This window comes from Ceratotherium simum, chromosome 16 (genome assembly GCF_057802395.1).
Source record: "Ceratotherium simum simum isolate JZ-2026a chromosome 16, ASM5780239v1, whole genome shotgun sequence".
NCBI classification, from domain to species: Eukaryota; Metazoa; Chordata; class Mammalia; order Perissodactyla; family Rhinocerotidae; genus Ceratotherium; species Ceratotherium simum.
Window position 1 is genome coordinate 45,075,667 of NC_141915.1, and position 14,911 is coordinate 45,090,577.

Here is a 14,911-nt window from a genome sequence, read left to right on the forward strand (position 1 = left end):
CAGAGGCCCCTGGAGAGTGAAGCAGCTTTAAGCCTTGGCACCAGAATGTAAGAGGTCAAGTGGCAACTGGTATGAAGAGCTATTAATAACAGGTTGGGAGTGGTGGGCCCCTGAGGATATCAGCCTTAGGGCAGGGCTGGGGGCGGTGAGGAATCAGATCAAAATAGGAGCTCAGGACCAGGTTCTGTGACAAGTAGGCAGGGAAACTAAAACCCAGGGATCTGATTGGATGACCCTCCCGAGCCATCTCAGGATTCCTCCCAGCACCCATGGCCCCTGGAGACCCTGAAAATGTGCCAAGAACCCTGGGGTTGATCTATGGTAACCCTTACAAGGGGCAGGAGTTAAGCACAACTGGCTTGGCCAAGAGATGGAGGCAATTGCCCCACCCTGGGCTTGGTTATGGCCCACTCTGGGGAAACTGAGGCATAGTATAAGACCTTGAAAGTACTTGAAGATTCTCTAGGTCTTACATCACTCCTTCTATGGGCAGAGCCTGGCAACAAAAGCTGACTTTCTCCCCCGTCAGGACGCCTTTATTTCTGATTTGTTCTGATAATGCTCTACTCATGTGGGACACCTGCTGCCAGGCCTGGTCCCTGGTGACTGGGAAACAGCTTCCTAGTGGTATCAGACAAGTGCCTTCCCCCTGGCCTATCATTTCCCTCCATCCACCCACCTCTTCCAGTTTCTCCCCCCAGTTGCAATCCTCTTTTCCATGTCTAGATCTTCCAATCCTAGGGGTCGTTTCAAAGTGGGGAAAAAAATGTAGGTGTCTTTCATGAGGGCTATTTTCCCTATTATTGTATTTATCCAGTTTCTTTGCTTAGAAGATTCTTTGCTCAAAGATAGAGCAAAAGTAAACTTAAGCCCAATGTGTGTGGAGACGAGCACATATTCTGCTGTTATGTTTTTATACTAATTTCTCTCTCACATGTACTCCTTAAAGAATTGCAAAGTAAGGCTAACTGCACCTTTTCCCCTGAGAGTTAATGCAAAACATCCTTTAGCCCATTTAGGGGGTTCCTTTAACTTCCTTACCACATCCCCCAGTTTGGCAAAGTCCATTCCTGGGCACAGCCGCTTCCCTTCCCACCCCTCTGCAACCCAGGAGAGTGAAACCGAACCTCTTAATCTCAAATTTGTATGCCTGAATGAGCAGTAAACCAATTGCTGAGACACTGGTGCTTGGAGGTAGAGACAGGTTTATTTGAATTGGCCAAAATGAGAAGGTGGGAGGATAGGTTCTCTCAAATCCACATTCACTAAAGAAGAAAGCAGGGGGCTTTGTAGAGCTAAGAGGCTTGGGAGGAGGAGTTTTGGACAAACAAAGAAGAAATTTGTGTTTCTTTCACTTCAGATAAGCCCTTGGGCAATCAGACTTCTGGTGTCAGCTGGGGGCTGGTTATCTGGTGATCATAACTTCCTTAAAGGCATTCTTTTTCTTCTACAAAACAAGTTCATAAATCTTTGTGACCCTTGAGTCACCCCTCAGGTTAAACGAGAAAACAGCAAATTAGTAAGATTAACTTCTTTTCATCTGTCTGTTGGGAATAAGGTTGAAAGTTAATCATGTTCTTATTGAATATTTACAGCAACCCTCAGGTACCCGGCTTCAAGAATATAACTGCTCTCCCACTGTCCTAGCTCATTCCAGCCACCCCCAGGGGTCCTCATTAACGGAGGTCAGCCTGGGTGGGCACAGCACAAGTGGCAGAATTGGGGCTAGGAAGGCTGGTGCATGAGGAGGATGCTCCAGGATTAGTTACCACCACCAGTGGAGAGAGGAGTGGGGGTGTGGTAGATAAGCACAATGAAGTAACATACAAGATCCTAGATTAGATTGAATAATTTAATCATTGTTCATTGTCATTCATTTTCGAGCACTCTCACCTTTTTCTCCTCTACTCAGCATTGAATTATTATGCATTGGGGAGGAAGTTCAAAATTTATTCCTTCTCTCAACAAATATTTTTTGAGTGCCTACTCTGTGCCAGGCATTTCAATGCACAGTAACAAAAATCCCTACCCCGTGGGAACCTTGGCTTCAGGGAGTCAGGGTACCCATAAAGGTGTGACTGGAAAACAGTTGCAAAGCACCGAGGGCCCAGCTGAACTACCCTGCTGCCCCAGAGTACCTGAGAGGGACCTGTGCTGAAGGAGGGGCTGGGATGGAGTGGGGTGAGGGAAGGCTTCATTGAAGGAGGTGGATTGAAAGTCAGCGTGAGGTATAAAAGGGAGTCCAAGGATGAGGGGTGGTGGGCGCCCAAAGGGAGAGGAAGTGTGGCTTGTAGGAGGATTGTGGAGGAGGGAGAGACTGAAAGGATGAAAGTGAGGGCAGTTTATGCTCGTGAGGATGAGGAATTTACATTTGATCCAAAGGAATTTTAATAGGGAGCCAGTGTAGGGTCTAGAATTATCCAGAATATTTCTTTCTTTTTCCCTCTCACTTGGAGCCATCACTTAACAAGTGGTATTGAGAGAGCATTGGAGGCTGCCTTCTTTTGGGGCCCATCAGTGTGGCCCATTCATCAGAAGACTGGTGTTTTACACTTAGCCCGTGGTCTCCTTAGTCAGTGGCCTGCTGGAGGTGACCAGACTGTGGTGGAAGCCACTTTTGCTTCCCTTTGGAAGACTTTGGCTGTCCCAGCCCTCATTCCTCTGTGTTTGTCTCCCCACAGATAGACTTCACTGCTGACCAGATCGAAGGTGAGTACAACGATCCCCCCACACATCCTCTCTGTTGCACTTTTCTGGAGGAGGAGGAGGAGTTGTTGTCATCATCACGGTAATATTCATCACCATCATTGTCATTGCTGTTTGCTCACTTTCACCTACTACATGTTATTACTTAAGCACTTTACGTGGATTAACTCATTTAATTCTCACAACAACGCTGTGAGGTAGGGACTATTACCACTCCATTTTACAGGTGATAAAGCTGAGGCACAGAGAGGTTGGGCGACTTGCCCAGTCTCACACAGGCAGTTGGTGGTGGAGCCAGGATTCAAACTCAGGCAATCTAATTTGAAACCTGAGTTCTCATTACTCTACCAGATTGCCTGGGACATAATAGATGCACAAGAAAAATGCCTGTTTTTTTTTTTTTTTCCTCCACCCCAAAACTCTACTATCCAAGATATTTAGAAGCCCTTATTTCTGTTCCTGTTATTGGAAAGCCCTCCTGAGGTTACCAGCTTCCTCTCCCCTCATCCTGAAGTCTGCCAAGATGCTCGCCCACTAACGGTGGCAGGGCCAATGGTGACTTGGGGTGTCCTAGTCCACCTGTGAAAGACAATTTGTTTTCTCAGTTATACAAAGTGTTATTAAGTGCAGCTTCAAGACAAACCTCAAGGTCTCCCCCCTCCAGTCTGACTGTTACCCTCAAGCTGCTCTTCTGTGGGAGTCTGGGGTTTTGAGAATGAAATGTCTTGTCATATGGTGTCTACTTTGCAGCTAGGGTCACTGTCATTGCAGCTTAGCCCTCTGTTTCTCCTACCAAATGCCTCCAGGACACGAAATCATAGTAGCTGGAAGGGACCTTAAAAGGTCACCTGATCCAACCCCCTGACTTTAAGCACATACTATATTTTAAAAAATTAAACTAATACGTGCACATGGTAAAACAAAATCATATGCTACTTAAAAGTAAATAATGAAAAGTGAAAATATTTTCCCCTTGTTTTCCTCTCATGTTGATTCCTCTCCCAAGGACAATCACTGTTAACAGGTCTTTATATTTTCTTTGAGAAAAATATATAGTGATATACTGGTATGTATGTGTGTACGTACAAAGTTTACACAGAGTCATGTGTCTGTGATACATACAGTCCTACACCTTTTACTTAATATATATCTGGATTTAATAATATAAGATATTTTATTTAATAATATGTTTAGAGGTTTTTTTAATAATGAATACAAGTGGTTCTAATTCATTCTTTTAAATAATTATTTATGGGCCGGCCCCGTGGCTTAGCGGTTAAGTGTGCACATTCCGCTGCTGGCGGCCCGGGTTCGGATCCCGGGTACGCACCGACGCACCGACGCACCGCTTCTCCGGCCATGCTGAGGCTGCGTCCCACATACAGCAACTAGAAGGATGTGCAACTATGAGATACAACTATCTACTGGGGCTTTGGGGGAAAAATAAATAAATAAAAATTATAAAAAAAAAATTTATAAACAATTATTTAGCTTCTCACACACGGATGTACCTTTTTAATTTAATCAGGCCTACATTGAGAGACCTTTAGGTTCTTTCCAGTTGGAGGATATCAGCTTGCTTTCCTCAAGGGATCTTCCTAGAAGATGTATGTAGTATGTAGGTCTGTGCCCAGGATCTGAACCTGCGAACCCCAGGCATGGACCTAAGCACCACTCATGAAGCCATGCTGTGCCAGGTGTCCCAGATACAAAGTAGAGGAAGATGGGAACGGATGTTAGCCTAGGGCCAGTCTTCCTCAGCAAAAAGAGGAGGATTGACAACGGATGTTAGCCCTGGGCTAATCTTCTTCACCAAAATAAATAAATAAAATTGAATAGTTATTGCCCTTCAAAAAAGCGATACCAGTGAACCCACAAATAGGGCATGAGAGCTGGCAGTTGCATTTTGACACCAGTAGATTGAGGGGCTGGCCCGGTGTCTCAAGGGGTTAAGTGCGCGTGCTCTGCTTCAGCGGCCCTGGGGTTCGCAGGTTTGGATCCCCGGGGCGCACTGGCACACTGCTTGTCAGGCCATCCTGTGGCGGCTTCCCATATGAAGTAGAGGAAGATGGGCACGGATGTTAGCTCAGGGCCGATCTTCCTCAGCAAAAAGAGGAGGATTGGCAATGGATGTTAGCTCAGGGCTGATCTTCCTCACACACACACACACACAAAGAAACCAGTGGATTGAATCTGACTCTGTTCTTGTGATACCTTGTGGACACTCGCTTTCAGTCAATAGTTTGGAGTACTGTGAAACTTAAAATTACTTTTACTGCATTTTAGTTAAATATATACCTACGTGTATATACAGACACAGTGGCACTAGTGAGGACTAGGAAATGAGCTATTGATAAAACTTTTCATTTCCAAAATGAAAATCAAGGTCAAAGCCAGCTGGGCAGCTGGTTGCTTCTCTTCTCCATGAAAATTTTCGGGCTAGGGGCCTAACTCATTCTAGTCCTTCATCTTTCTGTCTTTGAGGACATTGTTCCTTATGTTGGGTTGGAATTGTTTCTGCTTTAACTTGACCCCTGCTATCTCTTCCTTTGCTCTTTGGTGAAGCTGAAGATGATTTCCTCATGTTATGGTGGAAAGAAAGTTATTTAGAATCAGGAGACTTTAGTATTAGCTCTAATTCTGCCACGGGGCCAGCCCCGTGTCATAGCGGTTAAGTGCGCGGGCTCTGCTGCTGGCGGCCTGGGTTTGGATCCTGGGGACGCCGACGCACTGCTTGTCAGGCCATGCTGTGGTGGTGTCCCCATATAAAGTAAAGCAAGATAGGCATGGATGTTAGCTCAGGGCCAGTCTTCCTCAGCAAAAAGAGGATTGGCATGGATGTTAGCTCAGGGCTGATCTTCTTCACAAAAAAATAAAATAAAATTCTGCCACTATTGGCCATGAGACTGTGGGCAAGTCATTTGTGTAAACCTTAATTTTCTTATCTGCAACATGAGGGTATTTGGTTCTTTTCAACTCAGAAATTCTCTGACTATGCAGCATCCTCTAGATAGCCTCCATTTATCTATTTGAAGATAGTTATCAAATCCCTTTGCAACTTTATATTCTCCAGGTGATATGGCCCCAATTTCTTAGGAACTAGCTTCTAAACCTTGACTTCCTTATCCAGTCCTCTCCAGATTTCCATATCTTTCTAGAAAGGGATTACCACCATTGCTCACTGCTCTAGCAAGCAGCTGACTGTTACAGATATCGAGAAAAGGTTTTCTCTGGTCCCATGAACATCACCTCTCACACACCTCAAGATCACAACTGTTCAAAAACAGTTTTGTTTTTTCCTAGTAGCAATCCTAAACTTCAGTCTTTGGTTCTTATGTATGTACCTGGCTTCCCAGCAGGCTGGACCATTAGCAGGTAGAGCTGGTCTCTTCTTCTTCCTCCTCGTTATTTTCTTGAAGTTGTCCAGAAGTCACATCCACGTTGGCCTATAAATGAGGATAATAATACCTATAGCATATTTTGTAAAGATTAATGAGGTATAATCCATGCAAAATTATCAGCTCAGAGCCTGGCCCATGTTAAGTGCTCAAATCATGGGGCATTGTTCTTATGACTTCCCCCATCATGTTCCACTCTCGATAGTATCATTATGTTCTTTCTTTTTTCATTCTTCTAATAATTTCTTTTATTAAACCTGACCTTACTCTTCTTTTTCTTCTTCTTTTTTTTTTTTTTATATTCACATGCTTTATTTAAGGTTAGGTTCTTTTGAAGTTTTTTGTTGCTGTTTTTGTAGATGTTAGTGTTTTTCTTTTTTTTATTATTGAGGTATAATTGACGTATAACATTATATTAGTTTCAGGTGTACAACATAGTGATTCAATATTTGTATACAATATTGAGTGGCCTTACTCTTCTGAATGAACTATGAGAAGATCAAAAAGTCTGAGTTCAAGTTCAACTAACTAATATATATTTATTGAACACTGAATTTGTGCTAGAAGCCGTGCCAAGTACTTTAAAAGTTAAAAAAAATTAAATCCTTCTATTAAATCTGTGAGGTAGGTACTATTTCCTTTTACAGAGGAGGAAACCAAAGTTCAGTGAGGTTAAGTGGCTTGGCCAAGATCACACAGTTAAGTGGTAAAATTGGGATTAAACTGGGTAAGATAATGCTAACAGCATTATTTAAGCATTCACCATATGCAGGACATTGTGTTAAGATGTTTTACATACGTTATTGTATTTAATTTGAATGTAATTTAAGGACCCTATGAGGTAAGTGCCATTTATAGAAAAGAAGAGGTTTATAGAGGTTAAATATTTACTTGCCCAAGGTCACATAGCTAGTAAGCAATGGAAATGGAATTTGAACTCAATTATTCAGTAATGTGAAAGACATGTGGTCATTTATCTCTTAAATTCATACAAAGCCTAATAAAGAGTTGCAAGTAAAAGTCTTGGGGCACTTGCTTTGATATGTGGAGAGATTTGTAAATAATCCATATGCAGCCTCTTAAGGAAATAAGTGTTTCTAAAGTACTTGGAGAGGATTAAAAGCAGCTTTTCTCCTAAGTAGTTCACACATTCTTCTTTGATTTATATTGTTAATCTACTTAGTAAATCATTTCTTTGCTGATAGCATAATGTAACTTCAATACCATTCTCGGCAAATTATCCCCAGTAATAAATTGGTTGAATCCAAATTAGTGAGGAATTAAGGTTCTTTGCAAAGGGTCCAGGAGTGCTTTAATTCAGTCTTGCCCCTGGGACAGCTACCCTGTACCTTCAGGGAGGCTAGTCCCTATAGTTCTGAGCTGGTTCCAGAACCAGGAAATATAATAATAACCACCATTTGTTTATTTTCTTTCTTTTTTTTTTTTGTGAGGAAGATCAGCCCTGAGCTAACATCCATGCCAATCCTCCTCTTTTTGCTGAGGAAGACCGACCCTGAGCTAACATCTATTGCCAATCCTCTTCCTTTTTTGCCCCTTTTTCTCCCCAAAGCCCCAGTAGACAGTTGTATGTCATAGTTGCACATCCTTCTAGTTGCTGTATGTGGGACACCGCTTCAGCATGGCTGGACAAGTGGTGAGTTGGTGCGCACCCGGGATCTGAACCCGGGCCACCAGTAGCAGAGCGTGCACACTTAACCACTAAGCCACGGGGCCGGCCCCTGTTGATTCTCTTACTATGTGCTAGATGCCATGCTTGGCGCACTTTGTAATTTCCCCAGCAACCCACTCAGGTGGACATTGTATCCCCACTTAAAGCTAAGAAAAGGAGGGCCCACAGAGGTTAGTAGTTTGCCCAAGGCCATGTGCAGATCAGTGGTTGAGCTGGGGTGGTCTGACTGTTTCCACAATGTCAGCTTGCCTGGACTAGGAGCCCCCTTTTTAGCTTGAAACTGATATTAGCTGAGTTTTGAACAGGTCTTATCACTTTGCAAAGTGCCTCCATATTCTGCCTGGGAGGGGAAGTGGGGTGGAGCCGTTGCTCCTGTGTGTGCACAGGGAGACTGGGAACCAGTGGGCTCATCCTGAGGTACTCACCAGAGCCACGATGAGAACCCAGGAAGCCTGACTCCTGAGCCAGAGATGTTTTCACTTCCCTGCCATTTTCAACAGTTAGGAACCTCACATCCATCAGGGAGGGATGGGTGAATGGGAGGGAGTAGAGGCAGGGGAGCCACTAAGATTATGCGACAACTGTCTAATAGAAGAGATCCCAGGCCCAGTGCTGGAACAGGTCATGGAGGCTCCAGGATGCCTCTTCAGTTGTCAGAAGACAAGGTGGGAGCAGGTTCCAGAGAGGGGTTAGGACGATGGCTGAAGGGAAATATTGAAATATTTTATCAACCACGTTGACCTGCTCTCCAGTCTGGGGGAAGCTGATCAGCCCCCATCCATTTCCTTCACTCGGGCCAGGGGGCTGCAGCAGGGTCTTCTCTCTGCAGAGTTCAAAGAGGCCTTTTCCTTGTTTGACCGGACCCCCACTGGAGAGATGAAGATCACCTACGGGCAGTGTGGGGACGTGCTGCGGGCCCTGGGCCAGAACCCCACCAACGCCGAGGTGCTGCGAGTCCTGGGCAAGCCCAAGGCCGAAGGTCAGTGTGGGCCTGGCTGCTCGACCTCCCAGTGTTGCCCTGCCGCCCTTGGGTCTCCTCACCCAGATCTACCTCCTGCCAGCAGCTCTCTCCCTTCTCTCCCTTCTCTCCCTCTAGCTCTTCAAAGCTAGCCTCCTCTCCCCAGGTTACCTGCCTCCTAAGGTGAGAATTTATCTGTAAGGCTCCCCCCTTACTTAGTTTACTGGAGAAATATGTGGCCTGGGCTAGTTCTTGTTTTACCCATGAGATGGGAGCTCCTGGAGGGCAGGAGCAACATTCTATTGCTTCAGTGTCTTCCTCTGACACCCCAGGGTGTTAGGGACACCAAGCAGAGAGGCTTAGTGGGAATCTGACAACTACCCCCCGCCCCCACTCTCCCCCACCCAGTAGGCTCAATGGAGATGTCACGGCACTGAGATGTCCTGGACCATCATGAGTTGTATCACAAATAATTTGTTTCCAATAATAGTTCGAGCACCAAAGATTGCAATTATTCGTTTAATATAAATTAGAGGAGATTCGAGATTAGCTCTATAATGATGCCTCTTTCACTCATTTGCATTTGGTGAATGAGTTTAGAAAGTGATGCCAGGGAGTGTGTCCTGTTTGTGAATGTTATCTGTCATGTGAGGCAGTAAACAGTTGCCCTAACATACACATCCTTCTCCTCGGAGGTGTAGGCACTAGGTGAGTCCAGGCAGACCCAGGTAGGAGCCCCCCACCCAGGGTGGGCCATCTCTGAAGGCTTCCTGGGCCCCATATTGGTCCCCTTCCCCTTTCCTTGGTTCTGGCTCCTTCCTCTGCTTTTGCTGGTGAAGACACTAGTGCAAGGGGGAGGATGTGGGGGGAAAGGGCTAGAGGACCAGCAGCTTGCCCATGTCAGCAGGCCTTCTTAGAGGTCGAAAGATATCTGGGCACTTCCATTTTGGCGGACTTCTGGGTTGTTATACAAGAAAGAAATGCCAAAATTTTTGCTATTTAAAAATACTTTACATCTATTAGATTAAAGCCTTTAACACACTACAATGTGGGAAAAGTGTGCTAGTTACAAGAGAATCACAAATTTATGAAAATTATTGATTCAGAGAAGCTCCAGGCAGTGTGGTGCAGTAATGGGACCCAAATGCGGAGTTTTGCAAAATTTTCTTTTTGCAACCTTGTCAGTTCACCTCTGTGACTGTATGTTTGTCACGTGTCAAAAGTCTAAGTTGTGAATGTGAGGCCTGGGCTGTGCAGCCCTTTGGGCCCCTCAAATCCTGCTGTTGCCACCCTCCGCACTCCCCACCCCCCAGCCTAGCTGGCCACCTGGAGCTCAGAGGTCTGGGTGGAGTCACGGCCCTTTTCCCTTGGGCCATAGTCCTTTCACTGAGGAGAGGGCCGCAGAGCCAGTCTCCTGCCTTGCTCTCTTGGGCTCTGTGCCCTCCAGGATCACTGACTGGGTGCCCCACCCAGAAGTGGCTGCAGCTAAGCCCTGGGTGCTGCGAGGCATGGGTCCTAGCCTGGCAGAGCTGGGGTGAGGCCCCCTCCTGACCCTCTGTGCCCCTTGAGCTTCTGCTCACATCACATTCTTCTTCCTTCCCCATGCCTGTCTAAAGAGATGAATGCCAAGATGCTGGACTTTGAGACGTTCCTGCCCATCCTGCAGCACATCTCCCGCAACAAGGAGCAGGGCACCTACGAGGACTTCGTGGAGGGGCTGCGTGTTTTCGACAAGGAGAGCAACGGCACAGTCATGGGCGCTGAGCTTCGCCATGTCCTTGCCACCCTGGGTATGCCAGCTGGGCAGAAGCGGAGCCCAAGTGGGAGGGATGGAGGAGTGGGAGCTGCCCAGGTGGCATATGTTGGGGGTGTGTGGGGGTCCCTGCATCATGAGGATCACATCCTGATCCAGGCCCTGTCTCCCTGGGCTCAGCAGGAATAACTTTCCCCAAGTGGGTTTGCTCAGCAGGGTTTGGGAGGAGAGGAGAACAGGTTGGCAGAGCTGGGCTGCGCCGTGAGAGATGGGACCCAGGGCTCCTATCCTTGTCTTTGCCTTGGTCACTGGGGCCCTGGTCTGCTCACCCAGTGGTGGCTGTAAGGCAGAGGGAAAGGGCTCGGGGACTAGGAAGGGCTTTAAGACCCTGGGTTCCACTTTCCAATGCCTTTGGGGGAGGCTTGATATGACCACTTCCCAGATCAGGGAGTCTTGGGCCTTCAGACTTGAGGGGGTGCTTTGGTTTTGCCTGTCCCTCCTTTGCCATCTGTAATTAAGTGCCCACTGTCCCCCATCCCAGGAGAGAAGATGACTGAAGCTGAAGTGGAGCAGCTGTTGGCTGGGCAAGAAGATGCCAATGGCTGCATCAATTACGAAGGTATCAGGGTGTGCCTCGCTTCCCTGGGCACCCAGAGATAGGAGGGCGGGCAGTTAGGGCCAGGTGGGTCTATGGAACAGAACAGATCCAGGATCTAGAGGACACATGCACCAGATGGGCTTTGGTGAATTCCTGACCAGATGTTGTTCTTTTCCATCCTGGTATAAAGGAATGGATTTTGGAGATGGCTCTGTGATATAGTAGCTGTGTGACCTTGGTCAAGTCACTTACCTTCTCTGAGTCTCAGTTTTCTCATCTGAGGAATGAGGTGATGCAGGCACCTCTCTCAAGGTTGCGGGGATTGGTAGAGGTAGTGTAGCTCATTTCATCTATGTCGAGTGTCAGCACAGAGCGGACACAGAGCAGAGGTTAGGTCTCATCCCTTCTTCCACCTTTTCCCGCCAACCCCCAAATAAGAGAAAATCACAGTCTGGAGACGGGGTAGTGGGAAAGTTTGAAGTCAGGCAGTACAGGAAAGGGGGAAGGGGCTTAAGGGAACAGAGGGGGCAGTAAAGAGCTGAGAGCGGGGCAAGGGCAGTGGCTGATTTCCATCTTCTTTCCCAGCCTTTGTCAAGCACATCATGTCTGGGTGAAGCAGGCCCCTCCAGGGTGAGTGCAGCCTCTCCCTCCTGGTCCTTTCTGGGGCCACACTGGGGCTTTGGAACAACGCCACATGCCCCAGAGCTCTTCTGTCCGGGCCCCAAGCCCTTAAGAGGAAACCACAGGGGATCATGAGAGCAGCCTGGCCCCTCCCATCATTTCCCCTCCGCTCTCCTGCTCCCATCTCGGCCCCTCATTCCCTTCCTGCCCTGCCTCCTGCCCTCCTGCGCTGTATCTTTGCACCCTATCTTGACCCTCATCAGTCACATCCTCCTGCCTCTCCCAGGTCTCTCAAGGCAACACCATTCCCTCAGGCCTGCGGCCCCCTGTACAGGCCCTTGTATGTGAGGAAGGATCGCAGGTGGAAGAGAGTGTCCTGGCCTGGGCTCTTGACCCTGTTCCTTTTCACTCCCTTCCCTGCGCTCCCCTGGCTTGGTGGGGTTTGCGATAAGGGGCTGGGGTGTGGAGGGTGAGATGCCTTTTCCATCTAGCACTTTCTTTCAGGTGCCAGGCCCTTGGCCTTAGCCCTCCCAGGGGGAGTTAGTGAGAGGCCCAGAGTGACTGAGCGGAGCTGGAGTCCTGGCCTTACCACTGCCCCACAGCCCGAGGACTTCATGGGCCCACAGCCCTCCCCGTAAATAAAAAGTTCCCGGGTTCCGACCAGTCTCTGAGTTGTTTTTAAAACTAATTAATTAATCGAGTTGGGTTTGTGTGTGTGTGATAATGACCCCTGAGGCCTCGTGTATCTTCCCCAGAGAAACGAGTAGTAGTTGGGAGCTGAGAGACAGGGGCTTCCTGTGGATCTAGAAATATGAGGGTCAGACACATGAGCAGAGAACTCTGGAAGGGCCTGCAGTTTGAGGAGTTGTAATCAAGGGGAGTTTCGTTTCCTTCCAAGGCTCACTCTCCACCTTATCTCACCTCCAGGTGGCAAGCAGGAAGCGGGTTAGCAGGGATGCCTCAAATAGTCTTTGCTGCTTCTTCTTCTTTAAAAAATTGTGGTAAAATACATATAATGTAAAATTTTCCATCTTAACTATTTTAAAGTGTACAGTTCTGTAGTGTTAAGTATGTTCACATTGTTGTGCAACCAATCTCCAGAACTTTTTCATCTTACAAAACCGAACCTCCATACTCATTAAACAACAACTCCCCATTTCCCCTCCCCCCAGCGCCTGGCAGCTGCCATTCTACTTTCTGTTTCTGTGAATTTGACTACTCAAATAATGGAAACATACAGTATTTGTCTTTTTGTGACTGGCTAATTTCACCTAACTTAATGTCCTCAAGGTTCATCCACGTTGTAGCATGTGTCAGAATTTCCTTCTTTTTCAGACTGAATAACATTCCATTGTATGCATATATCACATTTTGTTTATGGTTCTTGTTTCTTGACTTGGGCCCTTTAAGTGACTCTCCCCTGAGTGCAAAGTCCCTGGTATCTGATTCAGCCCTGCTTGTTCTTTTTTTTTTTTTTTTGTGAGGAAGATTGGCCCTGGGCTAACATCAATGCCCATCTTCCTCTACTTTATATGGGACACCGCCACAGCATGGCTTGACAAGTGATGGGTCGGTGCGCGCCGGGGATCCGAACCTGCAAACCCCCGGCCGCTGAAGCAGAGCGCGCACACTTAACCGCTAGGCGACCGGGCCAGCCCCAGCCCTGCTTGTTCTTGTCATCTCACTGACTCCCTGCTCAAACCCTGGGCTCCATACCCAGGACTCCAGCTCAAGGCCCTGGAAAGGATCAGAGTTAGAGGGACCACAGACCTCAGGCTGGGAGGGCAGAGGAGTGGGGAGAGGCAAGTGGAAAAAGCAAGACAGGAAAACCAGAGATTGGGAAGAAGGAGAGAGATGATGTGGTGAAGTTGAAGACGTACATATGTGAGCAGAAACACTTATATTGGAGCTCAGGGGCCCAGTCAAGCCAGTATGGGGGTCCCTATATCCCTGAGAACTCCCCAAGGTGGATGAGATACTTCTTCTCACAGCCTTTCTGCTGCCCTGACTGTCGGGGCATCCAGCCACAGAACTTTGTGGAACATCTATAAATCCAGCCGTGGCTGAGACGTCATGAGTCCACATGGGAAGCTGAGAACCATGGGCCCAGATCTGGTCTTCTCAGAATTTATAGTCTGGCTGGGGAGATGAGACCAAGGCCCATATATACCTTTTCTTCTTTGAGGAGAAGTCCAGCTTTGAGGGTGAACTGGTTGAATCATAAAACCAGAGATCTTTATGTAGTTGGGGGGGTGGGTCATTGATTCCAGTGGTTTTCAAACTTTGTTTTAGCCCTACAGCCTTTTGCTCAAACTAAATTCTGTGGGGAAGCCAATGCATGAAGCTTAAGGGAACAGAGCTTCTCTGGCTGAGGTGAGGGGTGGATTCCAGCTTTCTTGGAGCCTCTAACTGGGCTCCTTGGAGTACAACCAGAAGACCATGATTGAGTCAGAACTTCTAACTGGAAAAATAAGGAAATAGATCCTCAGAGGTGAAGTGACTCACCCAAGGCTAATGGAAGTCCGTCCAAGGTCCCCTGAATCCCTTATTTTTCCCCTTTCCACACACCAACCTGCCTTTGAAATTTTTTCCAAAAGTTAGGCTCTTGAGAATCATCTCTCTTATTTGCTCGCTACCATTCTGACTGCTCTTTTTTGATCTTACTTATTGCTCCTTTTTAAAAATCACCCTCCTGGGCTGGCTCTGTGGCTGAGTGGTTAACGTTCTGTGTGCTCTGCTTTGGCGGCCTGGGTTCACAGGTTTGGATACTCCATTCACTAGCCACGCTGTGGAGGCATCCCACATACAAAAAATAGAGCAAAATGGGCACAAATGTTAGCTCAGGGCTAATCTTCCTCAAGTAAAAAAAGAGGAGGAGGAAAAAAAGAGGATTGCCAACGGATGTTAGTTCAGGGCGAATCTTCCTCACCAATAAATAAATAAATAAATAAATAAATAAATAAATAAATAAATAAATAAATAATCACCCTCCCTAACTTGAAATGCAGACATTACTCCTGAGTGGTGGGGCCTTGTCAGCTTTTCCTCCCTCTCTTTCTTTCTTCATGAAGCACCTTTTGTCCACTATATGCGTTTATGAGGACTTGGGGTTAGGGTTCCCAGTGATTAAAAAACTGAAAGTGTGTTTTCCCTGCCAAAGTAGCTTACCGTCCAGTTAAGCAGGGAC

At 47.0% G+C, this 14,911-nt stretch overlaps 1 protein-coding gene across 2 annotated transcripts in view; it reads left to right on the top strand.

The window, feature by feature from the left end:
• Positions 1-12,380, top strand: part of MYL4 (myosin light chain 4) — a 28,439-nt gene extending 16,059 nt beyond the window's left edge. For both annotated transcript variants that reach the window (XM_087441345.1, XM_014789136.2), the window contains exons 3-8: positions 2,682-2,709; positions 8,624-8,773; positions 10,369-10,542; positions 11,047-11,124; positions 11,689-11,733; positions 12,229-12,380. In XM_087441345.1, coding sequence (XP_087297471.1) covers positions 2,682-2,709; positions 8,624-8,773; positions 10,369-10,542; positions 11,047-11,124; positions 11,689-11,717 — 459 coding nt within the window. In that variant the 3' untranslated portion in view covers positions 11,718-11,733; positions 12,229-12,380. The remainder of the gene's footprint in view (positions 1-2,681; positions 2,710-8,623; positions 8,774-10,368; positions 10,543-11,046; positions 11,125-11,688; positions 11,734-12,228) is intronic.
• Positions 12,381-14,911: the final 2,531 nt, after the last annotated feature.